Below are 14,460 nucleotides of genomic sequence, written 5' to 3'. Positions count from 1 at the left end.
AGTTAATAAAATGCATGGCTCCCCTGATTTATTAACTTATAAAAGGATACCTTTATGTCAGCCAGCGCATCAACAATGAAAATCAGCACAGCAGTACAGCGGCAGTAAAAGACACAGTGGGGCATCACTGGCAAATCTTGTGGGGATGATACATTTCGCCATGCCACACCAGTGACACCACGCAATCCTTTGAAGCGGACACACAAGCAGGAGAGGGAGGCGCTACGGTGCATGCACCAATTAAACCCCTGGCCAAGTGTCTATTGTCTGCTAGGGGAGTACATGAAAATATATAGCTTCTAGTCACCAGCCACAGAAGTTCACTGGACAGTATGACGGTATGAAAATAAAGGCTAATCCAAGCAATAAAGTTCCCAAATAGAGTGTGTGGGTCTGTTCATTAAACCGACTATTCACTCCATATGCCGACTCAAGCACTCTGATGCACTTCTATAGCCTCATGCATTAGCATGGACAGTTTTTTTCCATCTGCTCTAAGTAGCATCCACTGCTGGATGCACTGCTATGATGTCACACATCCTTGTGGTTTTTAGACCGTAGAATGTTGATGTGAGTGCCTCCAAAAAGCGCCCTAGACACGGACCTTGTTGGCCTATGCCTTAATACACCCCTGATATACACACACACATATATATATATATATATATATATGTAACATAGAGGACTCAGGCACTTCCCGGATAAAAAGTCAAAGAGCTTTATTTATCAAAGATAAAAACAGGCAATAGCGTAGCTTAAGCAGTGAACAAGTGCTATCCAAGCACGAAACAGGTCTGCTGCAGGATCCTAGCAGTCCTTATTCACTGTGTAATAGTAGTTATAGTTGTGTCAGCGTGGATACTCTGGACTACGCTATTGCCTGTTTTTATCTTTGATAAATAAAGCTCTTTGACTTTTTATCCGGGAAGTGCCTGAGTCTTCTATGTTACCTATTTACACATTGGCACTGAGAGACGAGCAGTACCTTCTCAGAAGCATATCCGGGATATTTGGGTGACGTCATCCCCCCTTGGAGCTCCTGTGTGCCGTGACAGCGTGTGTGGAGGGTAGGGCAGAGCGCGACGCTGCAAACGCTGTGGAGTATATATATATATATATATATATATATATATATATATATATATCACATTGTGTTTGCTAATCCAAGTTTATCTTTTAAAAAGGAAATTTATGCTTACCTGATAAATTGTTTTGTTTTACGATATACAGAGGCCACGGTTTCATCCTTTACTTGTGGGATATATTCCTCCTGCTAACAGGAAGTGGCAAAGAGCACCACAGCAGAGCTGCTATATAGCTCCTCCCCTAACTCCTCCCCCCAGTCATTCGACCGAAGGTATAGGAAGAGAAAGGGAAAGAACCATTAAGGTGCAGAAGTTTATATAAAAATAAGTCCTGTCTCAAAAAGACAGGGTGGGCCGTGGACTCGGTATATCGTAAAAGAAATCAATTTATCAGGTAAGCATAAATTTCCTTTTCTTTTACAAGATATACCGAGTCCACGGTTTCATCCTTTACTTGTGGGATACCAATACCAAAGCTTTAGGACACGAATGAAAGGGAGGGACAAGACAGGAACCTAAACGGAAGGCACCACTGCTTGAAGCACCTTTCTCCCAAAAATAGCCTCAGAAGAAGCAAAAGTATCAAAATTGTAAAATTTGGAAAAAGTATGAAGGGAGGACCAAGTCGCAGCCTTACAGATCTGTTCAACAGAAGCATCATTTTTAAAAGCCCATGTGGAAGCCACAGCCCTGGTGGAATATGCCGTAATCTTCTGAGGAGGCTGCTGTCCAGCAGTCTCGTATGCCAAACGTATGATGCTTTTCAGCCAAAAAGAAAGAGAGGTAGCTGTAGCTTTTTCACCTCTACGCTTTCCAGACTAAACCACAAACAGAGAGGATGTTTGACGGAAATCCTTGGTTGCTAGCAAGTAAAACTTCAAAGCACGAACCACGTCTAAGTTATGTAACAGACGCTCCTTCTTCGAAGGAGGATTAGGACACAGAGAAGGAACAACAATTTCCTGATTAATATTCTTATTTGAAACAACCTTAGGAAGGAATCCAGGTTTAGTCCGCAAAACTACCTTATCAGAATGGAATATAAGATAAAGGGAATCATATTGCAATGCAGAAAGCTCAGAAACTCTTCGAGCAGAAGAGATAGCAACTAAAAACAAAACTTTCCAAGATAACAGCTTAATATCTATGGAATGCATGGGTTCAAACGGAACCCCTTGAAGAACATTAAGAACTAAATTCAAACTCCATGGCGGAGCAATTGGTTTAAACACAGGCTTGATTCTAATTAAAGCCTGGCAAAAAACCTGAACCTCTGGTACATCTGCCAGACGCTTGTGAAGCAAAATTGACAAAGCAGAGATTTGTCCCTTCAATGAACTAGCAGATAAACCCTTCTCCAAACCTTCTTGGAGAAAGGACAAAATCCTAGGAATCCTAACCTTACTCTATGAGTAACCCTTGGATTCACACCAATAAAGATATTTACGCTATATCTTATGGTAAATTTTTCTAGTGACCGGCTTGCGAGCCTGAATCAGGGTATCAATGACCGGCTCAGAGAAACCCCGCTTAGATAACATCAAGCGTTCAATCTCTAAGTAGTCAGTTGCAGAGAAGTGAGATGTTGCAAAGGACCTTGAATGAGAAGGTCCCATCTCAATGGAAGTCTCCACGGTGGCAGAGACGACGTGTCCACTAGATCTGCATACCATGTCCTGCGTGGCCACGCAGGCGCTATCAGAATTACCGAAGCCCTCTCCTGTTTGATTCTGGCAATAACACGAGGAAGGAGAGGAAACGGTGGAAACACATAAGCCAGGTTGAACGACCAAGGTACTGCTAGGGCATCTATCAGCACCGCCTGAGGATCCCTTGACCTGGACCCGTAACGTGGAAGTTTGGCATTCTGTCGAGATGCCATCAGATCCAATTCCGGTGTGCCCCACTGATGAATCAGGGTTGCAAACACCTCCGGGTGAAGTTCCCATTCCCCCGGATGAAAAGTCTGACGACTTAGAAAATCTGCTTCCCAGTTCTCTACTCCTGGGATATAGATCGCAGACAGATGGCAAGAGTGAGCCTCTGCCCATCGAATTATCTTTGAAACTTCTATCATAGCAAGAGAACTCCTTGTTCCCCCCTGATGATTGATGTACGCCACAGTTGTGATGTTGTCCGACTGGAATCTTATTAATTTGGCCAAAGCCGCCAACTGAGGCTACGCTAGCAGCGCATTGAAAATCAGTTCCAGAATATTGATTGGTAATTGAGACTCCGCCTGAGTCCACACACCCTGAGCCTTCAGGGAATTCCAGACTGCACCCCAGCCTAGAAGACTGGCGTCCGTTGTTACTATCACCCAAGATGGCCTGCGGAAGAACATCCCTTGGGACAGATTGTCCTGCGACAACTACCACCAAAGAGAGTCTCTGGTCTCTTGGTCCAGATTTATCTGAGGAGATAAGTTCGCATAATCCCCATTCCACTGACTGAGCATGCACAGTTGAAGTGGTCTGAGATGAAAGCGAGCAAACGGAATGATATCCATTGCCGCTACCATTAGTCCGATGACTTCCATACACTGAGCCACTGATGCGATGAATGGACTGCAGAGCCCTGCAAGTATTTAGAATCTTTGATTTTCTGACTTCTGTCAGAAATATTTTCATGCTTGCTGAGTCTATCAGAGTTCCCAGGAATGGAACCCTTGTCTGTGGAACTAGTGAACTTTTTTCTACATTCACTTTCCAACCGTGAGTTCTTAGAAATGTAACACGATTTCTGTGTGTGATTTTGATAGATGAAATATTGACGCCTGGATCAAGATATTGTCCAGATATGGCGCCACTGCTATTCATCGCGGCCTGAGCGCCGCTAGAAGAGCCCCTAGAACCTTTGTGAAGATCCTTGGAGCCGTGGCCAACCCGAAGGGTAGGGCCACAAACTGATAATATTTGTCCTGAAATGCAAATCGCAGGAACTGATGATGATCCTTGTGAATAGGGACGTGAAGATACGCATCATTCAGCTCCACCGTGGTCATGAACTGACCCTCCTGGATCATAGGAAGAATTGTACGAATGGTCTCCATCTTGAACGATGGGACTCTGAGAAACTTGTTTAGACCTTTGAGATCTAAAATTGGTCTGAAGGTTCCCTCTTTTTTGGGAACCACAAAAAGGTTTGAATAAAACACCTGCCCCTGTTCTCGAGCTGGAACTGGGCAGATTACACCCATAGTGTAGAGGTCTTTTACACAGCGTAAGAACTCCTCTCTTTTTGTCTGAGGGAAAATCCTTGAATTCCAACTGATACCCCTGGGTCACGATTTCCAATGCCCAGGGATCCTGTACATCCCTTGCCCAAGCCTGAGCAAAGAAAGAGAGAGTCTGCCCCCTACTAGATCCGGTCCCGGATCGGGGGCTGCCCCTTCATGCTGTCTTGGTAGCAGCAGCAGGCTTTTTGACTTGTTTACCTTTATTCCAGGCCTGGTTTGGTCTCCAGACCACCTTGGATTGCGCAAGGTTCCCTTTCTGCTTAGCGGAGTAAGGGGAAGCAGATGATGTTCCTTTAAAATTCCGAAAGGAACGAGAATTATTTTGTTTAGTCCTCATCTTGAGGGGCTTGTCCTGAGTTAGGGTGTGACCCTTACATCCAGTAATGTCAGAAATTATTTCCTTCAGTTCAGGCCCAAATAGGGTCTTACCCTTGAAGGGAATAGACAAAAGCTTAGACTTAGACGACACGTCCACCGACCAAGATTTTAGCCATAACGCTCTATGCGTCACAATGGCAAAACCTGCATTTTTCGCTGCTAATTTCGCAAGCTGAAAAGCAGCATTCTTCATGAAAGAATTTGCAAGCTTTAGAGCCTTAATTCTGTCTAAAATGTCCTCTAAATGTGTCTCAACCTTCAAGGACTCTTCCAGGGCGTCAAACCAAAAGGCAGCCGCAGTAGTTACTGGAACCATGCACGCTATAGGCTGCAAAAGAAAACCCTGGTGAACAAATATTTTCTTTAGAAGACCGTCCAGTTTTTTATCCATAGGGTTTTTTAACGCAAAACTGTCCTCAATGGGGATAGTTGTACGTTTAGCTAAAGTAGAAACAGCTCTCTCCACCTTGGGAATCAATTGCCAAAAATCCCGCATGGTGTCAGATATGGGAAACATTTTCTTAAAATTAGGAGGGGAAGAAAACGGTATACCTGGTCTATCCCATTCCTTCTTAACAATTTCCGAAATTCTCTTAGGAACCGGAAAAACATCCGTGTAAGTAGGTATTTCCAAATATTTGTCAATTTTACACAATTTTTCTGGAGGAACCGTGATTGGGTCACAATCATCCAGAGTCGTCAGAACCTCCCTGAGCAATAAGCGGAGGTGTTCTAATTTGAATTTAAAGGACGTGAAGTCTGAATCTGTCTGAGGTATTAAATTTCCTGACTCTGAAAGTTCTCCCTCAGACATAAAATCCCTAACCCCCAAATCAGAGCATTGGGAGTTTACATCGGAAATAGCCACTAAGGCGTCAGAAGGTTCAGTATTTGTATTAATATCTGACCTATGGCGTTTACCCTGCAAGGCTGGCAGCTTAGACAATACCTCTGTAAGGGTAGTAGACATGACTGCCGCCATATCTTGCAAAGTAAAAGAAGTAGACGCACTAGAATTACTTGGCGTCGCTTGTGTGGGCGTTAAAGGTTGTGACACTTGGGAAGAAATAGATTTTATACCTTGATTCTCTGCAGACTGAGAATCCTTCTGAGGCCCACTTTCTTTATTTAAAATGTGATCCTTACAGTGTAAGGCCCTTTCAGTACAATAAGGGCACAATGTAAGAGGGGGTTCCACCATGGCTTCTAAACACATAGAACACTGATTTCCCATGTCAGACATGTTGTACAGACTAGTAATAACAGCACAAGTCTTTCCCAACTTTATTATGTGTAAAAATAATACAGTACTGCGCCTTTAAGAAGAAAAAGTGTACACTGTTTTTGCAAAATCGATAAAACGATAATTAAAATGCAATATTTTGTTGTTTTGAGAGCCTAAAGTGCCTTTGGATGTTGCACCACTAGTAAAAGGAGAGTTAATTTTAAATTTCAGCAAGTTAAGCAGGAGTAAAAGGATCTGCAGACAATAAACGTTTAAAGTCTTCTGGCCCCTACCTGCCCCCAAGACCTGTCCAAACGATACGGTCCCACTTCAAAGCACAGCCACACAGTCTGGTTCCAACCGGAGCTAATGGCTGCCACCTCTCCAAAATCTAACTGCGCACTGAAGCGTGAAAATAGGCCCCGCCCATCATATCTGACGAGTCAAAAATACAGAAAACAGCATGGGAAGCGTTTTCAAGTAATAAATGTACACACTGCTTCTATTAACAAATATGCCATGTGAACCCCACAAACAAAATTCAGCCTTAATAAACCTCATAATCGTTCTTCATTAGGTTTCCTAGGCTGCCCCAGTGTCTAACCACAAGCCCTTAAGTGTCCCATGTTATTATAATGGGATAATAATACAGGTCAGCACAGTACCACCCAAAACTAGGACTACTGCTTACCCCTGCCCTGCATGGGGAATATGTCAACCAAGTTCTGATATATCATGTCTCCTCAGAATGCAAATGACTGCACATACCTTACCTACTGAAGACTTCTCATGTACTTCCTCAGCAACGCTTGTGGGAACCAAAATGGATCTTAGTTACTACTGCTAAGATCATTAGACTCAAGGCATGATTCTTCTTCCATATCATGCCAGAGTAAAAACAGTACACACCGGTACCATTTAAAATAAAAAAACTCTTGATTGAAGAAAAACTAAACTATCTTTTTATCACCACATAAACTTTACCCTTCCTATTGCTATGCATAGGCAAAGAGAATGGCTGGGGGGAGGAGTTAGGGGAGGAGCTATATAGCAGCTCTGATGTGGTGCTCTTTGCCACTTCCTGTTAGCAGGAGGAATATATCCCACAAGTAAAGGATGAAACCGTGGACTCGGTATATCTTGTAAAAGAAAAGACTAATTGATCATTAGAAAACCCCTTTTGGAGTTAGCACAGCTGAACTGTTTTGCTGATTAAAGAAGCAATACAACTGGCCTTCATTAGACGAGTTTGAGTATCTGGAGCATCAGCAATTGTGGGTTCAATTACAGGCTCAAGATAGCCAGAAACAAAGAACTTTCTTCTTCATCAGTCTATTCTTGTTTGAAAAAATGAAGGAAATTGCTAAGAAACTGAAGATCTCAATGATGTGTACTACTCTCTTCACAGAACAGTGCAAACTGTCTCTAACCAGAAAAGAAAGAGGAGTGGGAGACCACGGTGCACAACTGTGTAAGAGGGGAAAAACATTAGAGTGTCTAGTTTTAGAAACAGACGCCTCATAGATCCTCAACTGGCAGCTTCAGTAAAAAGTACCCGCAAAATGCTAGCCCCAAGGCCAGTAAAGAGGCGACTCCAAGTAGCTGGCATTCTAGGCAGAGTTGTTAAAGAAAAAGTCATATCTCAGACTGGCAAATAAAAATAAAAGATTAAGATGGGCAAAAGAACACAGACACTGGACAGAGGAAGATTGGGGGGGGGAGTGTTATGGGCAGACAAATCTAAGTTTGAAGTGTTCGGATCACAAAGAAAAACATTTGTGAGATGTAGACCAAATGAAAAGATGCTGGAGGAGTGCTTGATGCCATCTGTCACCATGGTGGAGGCAATGTGATAGTCTGGGGGTGCTTTGGTGGTGGTTAAGTGGGAGATTACAGGGTAAAAGGGACTTGAAGTAGGAAGGCTATCACTCTTATTTTGCAATGTCATGCCATACCCTGTGGACAGCGCTTGATTGGAGCCAATTTCCTCCTACAACAGGACAATGACCCAAAGCACAGCTCCAAATTATGCAAGAACTATTTAGGGAAGAAGCAGTCAGATGGTATTCTGTCTTTAATAGAGTTGTCAGCACAGTCACTAGATCTCATGGGGTGAAATATCTTCAACTAGAATAACAAAGGTCTACAAGGGTATAATTGTCAGCACAGTCACCAGATCTCATGGGGTGAAATATCTTCAACTACAATGACAAAGGTCTACAAGGGTATAATTGTCAGCACATGGAGGATTCTATGACAAAAGCAAAGTTTGAAGGACACAATTATTATTATCACATACATTATTTACACACACACACACACACACACACCAGCAATTTAAAATATGGGGAGGCGAGAAGTGAGTTTAAAATCCTAAAATCCTCCACTAGATCCAAAATGTAGAGAAAATAACTCATTGTGTACACCATTTACAAATCTAGACAAGTCATTAGACTTGCTTTTACCCCAGAAACTCTCTGATTACACTGTTTCCAATGCAGCAAAGGATTCTGGGTGAGATACGCAAATGTGGTTCACAATTACTCACTTTTTTACTTCTAGCCTACTTTTTAAGGCAGACTTCCATTTACGCCAAAGCATTGCCACATTACACAGCTTCTAAGCTTAGTTAGGGGTAGTACAGTGATTCAGACCAATCCCAGGACAGCTGTTTTGTGGTTATTGACACTCATCAGCTGGGAGTAGGTTGAATCACTCCTTGATAAAGTTGTTTTCTGGGGGAAATACAAAAGCAATTTAAAATATGGGGAGGCGAAAAGTGAGTTTAAAATCCTCCACTAAATCCAAAATGTAGAGAAAATAACTCATTGTGTAAACCATTTACAAATCTAGACAAGTCAGAAGACTTGCTTTTACCCCAGAAACTCTCTGATTACACGGTTTCCAATGCAGCAAAGGATTCTGGGCGAGATATGCAAATGGTGTTAATATATATATATATATATATATATATATATATATATATATATATATATATATATATATATATATATATATACACACACACACATACACACATACACACACACACATTTACATTACACCAAGCGAAAACTGAATTTCTAATTAACCCCTTAACGACCAGTGCCGTACCCTGGGCTTCTCTCTGCCGCAATCTTGCTAAAAGTAGCCAGATCGCACTCTTTCTGCATGCCCCACTAGTGTGGCCCTCTCTGCATCGGGCATTGGTGGTGCCGATCGTTGGTGTTGTGGGATGGTTAGGAGGGAGGCGGGTGGGCGGCCCATCGCTGGAGGGGGGCGGGAGCGGGTGGGACCGCTACGCTGCAGATTTTTTTTTTTTTTATCTGAGAACGGCAGGGAGGGGGGGGGAAGAGGTAGAGGGGGATCCTATGTGGAGGTAACGTTTAGAGGGTAGGGAAAGGATCATGGATGGGGGGAGAGAGTTTGACAGCTACACTACAAAAATGTTTTTGTGAATTTTTTCTTATTAAAATAAATAAAAAATAATAGAAAACTGGGTATTGGCAGACAGCTGCCAGAACCTAATATGGCAGGAATTAGTTAGAAGGGAAAGGGTTAGAGAGCTTTTTGGGAGGGATCAGGGAGGTGAGAAGGAAGGGGGTAATCCTACACTAAGAACAATAATAAAAAATGTTTACAAAAATTGTGTAAAACTGCATACTGGCAGACTGTCTGCCAGTACTTAAGATGGGGTGACCATTTGGGGATGGGGGAGGGAGAAGAGCTGTTTGAGAGGAGTCAGGTAGGGATCAGGGGGTGGCAAGTTTCAGTTGGGAGGGTAATCTCTACACTAAAGCTAAAATTAACCTTACAAGCTACCTGATTAACCCCTTCACTGCTGGGAATAATAAAAGTGTAGTGCGAAGCTTTAATTAGGGGCCTTCTAATTACCAAAGCCATATATGTCTGCTATTTCTGAACAAAGGGGATCACAAAGAAGCATTTACAACCATTTGTGCCAAGATTGCACATGCTGTTTGTAAAGAAATTCAGTGAGAAACCTAAAGTTTGAGGAAAAGGTTAACTATTTTTTTTATTTGATCGCATTTGGCGGTGAAATAGTGGTGTTAAATATACCAAAATGGGCCTAGATCAATACTTTGGGTTGTCTAATTTATCTATCAAAACTATATATATTTGTTTTTAGTAAAGAGAAAAGGCTCTATTTCTGTTTAAATGTAGTGATGGCAAAAATGCTAGAAATATTCTGGTCTGTTGGGGAAGTTTTAGTTTGAAATGCCCGGTCCTTAAGGGGTTAAAAAAAGGTAAATAAAAATATGCCAACTAAAAATAAATAACAAAATGTTATAAAATGTGTCTGGTCTCTAAATAAAATATATACATATATATAAAAATCTAAAAACTTCTGGAACTCAATGGTTCAAGCAAACATCTAAAGGTGGTCATGCTCATTTATAAAGAGAATATTAGTTTAACTCTTTATTTCCCCAATGGATCCTGAAATACATTTGAATTTTATGCAAAATATAATTCTGCTTACACGATAGTTCTTGCAAAACCCATTATTGATGCTTCAAGAAGATACGTCTTGAAATACATAATTCCTTATAAACAATAAAACGCACTACTGGTTTGCGTTGACAAAACCGAATATGATCACACCAGCTTACCCTCCTTCACTTTCAGCATCTGTGTGAGCTGCTCCAGAACTGGTTGTGAAATATATTGAACTAGATCCTGTGGAATCTGTCCTCTCTCTGTGAAACTGGAATCTTTTGCGTCTGTTGGCCTTCTGGCTCTCTTCCAGGTGGGATCTAAATATTAAAATAGAGCATCATCAGTTTAAACAATGAGAAGTTATACGGCACCCAGTGTCCTTTACAATATGTGCATAAAAAAGGTAGAGTGACCTATGACACAGTTAGACTAACAAATATGGAACAGCGTTCTGCCTTTACTGACAAATTACTACAATTGCATCTAATTTGCAGACAGTCAGGAGCGGGCTGTACAGTTGTGTCTGATGATTATAATGGCATGTGCTGCACAACAGTGGCAGAAAACTGTAAAGCTGTATCAGAGACCTTGGAAAGCCACTATTACTAAAGCTGATTAGTGGATATAGCCAAAATCTATAGACCAATAGCACCTTGGCAAGTGTTTTGTGCATAACAGAAACACACTTTGAGAAACTAATTATTGACAATGCAGATTAAATGAATTGTGGACATGGTTGTTGCCCGAGTCATCACCCCTTAAAAAAAAATGGGATATGGTTTCAGGGACTAGTTAGCCTGTGTACACTTCAGTAATTGAGTGGGGGGAGCTAAAAGACCATGATGGAGTTGAACTGTTATATGCTGTACAGTCACTACAAACAGCCCTTTGTAATACCAGGTCAAGGGAGTATGGAGGGAGACATTAGACATCCTTAAAATAATGTGACTGAGATCCCCTGTATCATACAACACAGTCAGCAGTGTTAATTATTATAGCACAGTATATTCCCAATATTGTACGGGATAAAGAAGCTGAAGTAACTTGTAAATTACCACATTTGACCATCAGAAGACAAAACAAAACTAGATGACAAATCAGAGAAACATGTTGCTAAGTAATACAGAATTCTAGCAATTGTCTAGAAAATAAACAATGCATATACAGGGAAATTGATGTTATGTAATTGGCCCTGTGCTGACCTAGGCATTCAATGCTTGTGACATGTAGGTTTCTCCTGAATTAGTCTAGAAAAAAAATATCTGAAAGAAAAGTGGAATTGCTATGAGCTTTGATTTAAATTGCTTCAATGTTCAGGAGTAATTTGAGGAAGCACTTCTTTAGAGAAAGATAGTGATTGATTTAGGGAATAAACTTCCTCAAGAGGTAGTAATGGCAAACATTGTGGGGGACTTTAAAAATGCCTGGGACAAGCATAATGTGTGATGGACACCGTCTACCCCGACTGGGTAGCTCCGCCAAGAGGGTCCTTCCTGTAACTGGAACTTGTAGCTATAGAGCAGAGAGAAGTAATTATAGCTAGAGTCCACCCAGTATTCAGGTGAAATATGAACAGGCTTTATTATGAAACACACACTGCTTATATACACACAGCTCATCATGATAAGGGTCTTATCTGACCCCCAGATCTCCCGCCATTCCCACCCCTCCAGATAGACTGGCGCCCCCATAGGAGCCATAGTTCCATAGAGTCCCCGTAATACAAAGGCAGTGGTTTCGGGGTGATCCCGAGTGAGCGACGACTAATTCTGGGTAACAGTGGAGAGCCCCAAGGTGTCCCAGTCCAAAAAGCGACATGATCCGTCGCTGGGGGCTAGAGCGGCAGCTGATCAAAGGTACAGCCAGGGGGTAGGGGTTGTAGGGGGTCCGAAACCCGAAGTTCCCAAGGGAGCTCCCTTCCAGCAATCACCCCACCTCTTGCCTTCCTAGGGGGTACTAAACCCCAAAAGAGCGGAGCTCTGGGACAAAGGGCCGCTGGAGTGACCTGGGGTAAAGGTCAGTGGGCGTCCGGGGTAGTCCGGACGGCCAGTAGTTCCAGGAGCCAAGCCATCTGGAAAGGGGTCAGGCGGTAAGCGATCAGCTCTTCCATGATGAGGTGCAAACAGTAATACAGGAGACAGAGAGAGTATGGGAGATCCCATAAGCCATGAAAGGGCCAAAACCGACGTAATAAGCAGTGAGCCAGGTAGTATTGGGTCGGGAAGCATTGGCAATCTGGTATCTGTGACATCAGGCTATCCTACAAACTAGATCATTTTATACTGTTAGGTAATATCGGGCAGACTTTCTGGGCCTATGGCTCTTATCTGCCGTCAATATCTATATTCTATGTTTGTTCAGCACATTTTGCATTGGAAAGTGTCTTGAAAATAATATATGCTGCGCTATACAAATAAATTACAATAATAATAATAATACTAATAATAGCGCTTTATAATTCTAGTATACTTTTGACTCCCATGTCCCTTTAAACTAGAAAGGTCATCTTATAAAACTTTTTAGAATAAAATATTATGAATATTCCAAAGTCATACAAAAAAACCCCACATCCTTAATTTAGTTCTTACAACACATACGGTATAGCCTTTATGTACAATATCTGAGTATCAGTCTCTATTCTCAAAAGGGATTTTCAGAGAATATCACAATCAGACTAATGGTGTACAGCTTTTGTATAACACACATTTTTGAGAGAGGAAAAAAAAAAATCAAACTATTATCACCAAGCATCTTACATGATGATGCAATATTAGATATACCAGCATACAATGTGTATATTTTCCAAAGATATACCATTTACATTTTGTAATAATTTAAATGCCCAAACTAATCTGTTTAGATCAGCCATGTTATTATTTATCTATAAAAATCCAAACTTCATGTACCAGAATTAGGGCCAGATTACAAGTTGAGCAGAAAATATTGCCTTCGCAAAAGCGATATTTGTGCTTAACTTAGTAATACCAGAGCACGCAATTGTGAGCTGGAATTACAAGTGAGGTGCAATGAGAATGCGACCTCGCGTTCATATTGCACGGAAGCATTGCACTCACGACAGAGCGCTACCATAGGCTCCAATGGGAGCCTCGTTTTCATGCTGTGAGATAATGCATGAGAAATGGTGCAACTAAAGGGGTAAGTCGCGCAGCAAATTTAAATATATATCTATAGGATTATATACATATATATTTATGTGTTTATATATGTTTATTCACATGTATATATATGTTTTTTCTAACACCACACAGCCACCAACTTTAGCCCCCAAAAATTGCTTAGTGCAGTAATTAAGTTAAAGGGACAGTAAACCATAACAGACTGCAGGAGCGAGCTGCACTTAGTGCTATGGCGCGGTCGGGCCGGGCTGTGACCATACAGCTGGCCCGATGCGCTGTTTGAAAAAAACAGACCCGCTCAGAAGATCACATAGAGCGGGTCTGTAAAACAGCAGTTATTTTTTAAATTCAAAGGGGAAATTTGGTTTTACAATGTTTGCGCTATTATAATGTTATATAATTCTGCACTATGTGCAGAATTATATAACATTTTTTTTATGGTTTACTGACACTTTAAGTTGGGGAACTACCAGAGGTCTGATCTCTGGTTAATTTTCATAGCGATAATTGCAACCGGGAGTTTCCGGTAACAATAACCAGCCACTTGTAATGGCTGGTTACTTATCGCACACACGGGTGACTTTGCCCGTTTGCAGGCGTGCAATAAACAAGCGCTTCACTTGTAATCTAGCCCTTACTGTGTTATTACTTAGTACTAATCAAGCTTATGCTTTACACATTATGGGCCAGACTACAAGTGGAGCGCTAAAAATCGATTTCGAAAAAGCGGTATTTGCGCTTCACTGTGTAATGCTAGCGCATGCTTATGTGCATTGGTAATTCAAGTTAACACAAGAACGTGCTTCCATAGGCTCCAATGGGAGCCTCATTCTAATGCCGTCAGAGATGGCATCAGAACCTAACCGCAGCGAAGGGGGACAGTAGCACAGCAATTGCAGCATTTGTAAATATATATGTATATGCTGATATACATAT

At 41.7% G+C, this 14,460-nt stretch overlaps 1 protein-coding gene across 3 annotated transcripts in view; it reads right to left on the bottom strand.

The window, feature by feature from the left end:
- The window catches only part of RMDN3 (regulator of microtubule dynamics 3), a 258,569-nt gene that overhangs the window by 219,639 nt on the left and 24,470 nt on the right, over nucleotides 1-14,460 (bottom strand). For all 3 annotated transcript variants that reach the window (XM_053697885.1, XM_053697884.1, XM_053697887.1), the window contains exon 4: nucleotides 10,561-10,704. In XM_053697885.1, the coding sequence (XP_053553860.1) occupies nucleotides 10,561-10,704 (144 nt within the window). The remainder of the gene's footprint in view (nucleotides 1-10,560; nucleotides 10,705-14,460) is intronic.

The sequence above is a fragment of the Bombina bombina genome, chromosome 1 (genome assembly GCF_027579735.1).
Source record: "Bombina bombina isolate aBomBom1 chromosome 1, aBomBom1.pri, whole genome shotgun sequence".
Lineage (NCBI taxonomy): Eukaryota > Metazoa > Chordata > Amphibia > Anura > Bombinatoridae > Bombina > Bombina bombina.
The sequence above is the reverse complement of the archived record's forward strand: the minus strand, read 5'-3'. Positions and strand labels throughout refer to the sequence as shown.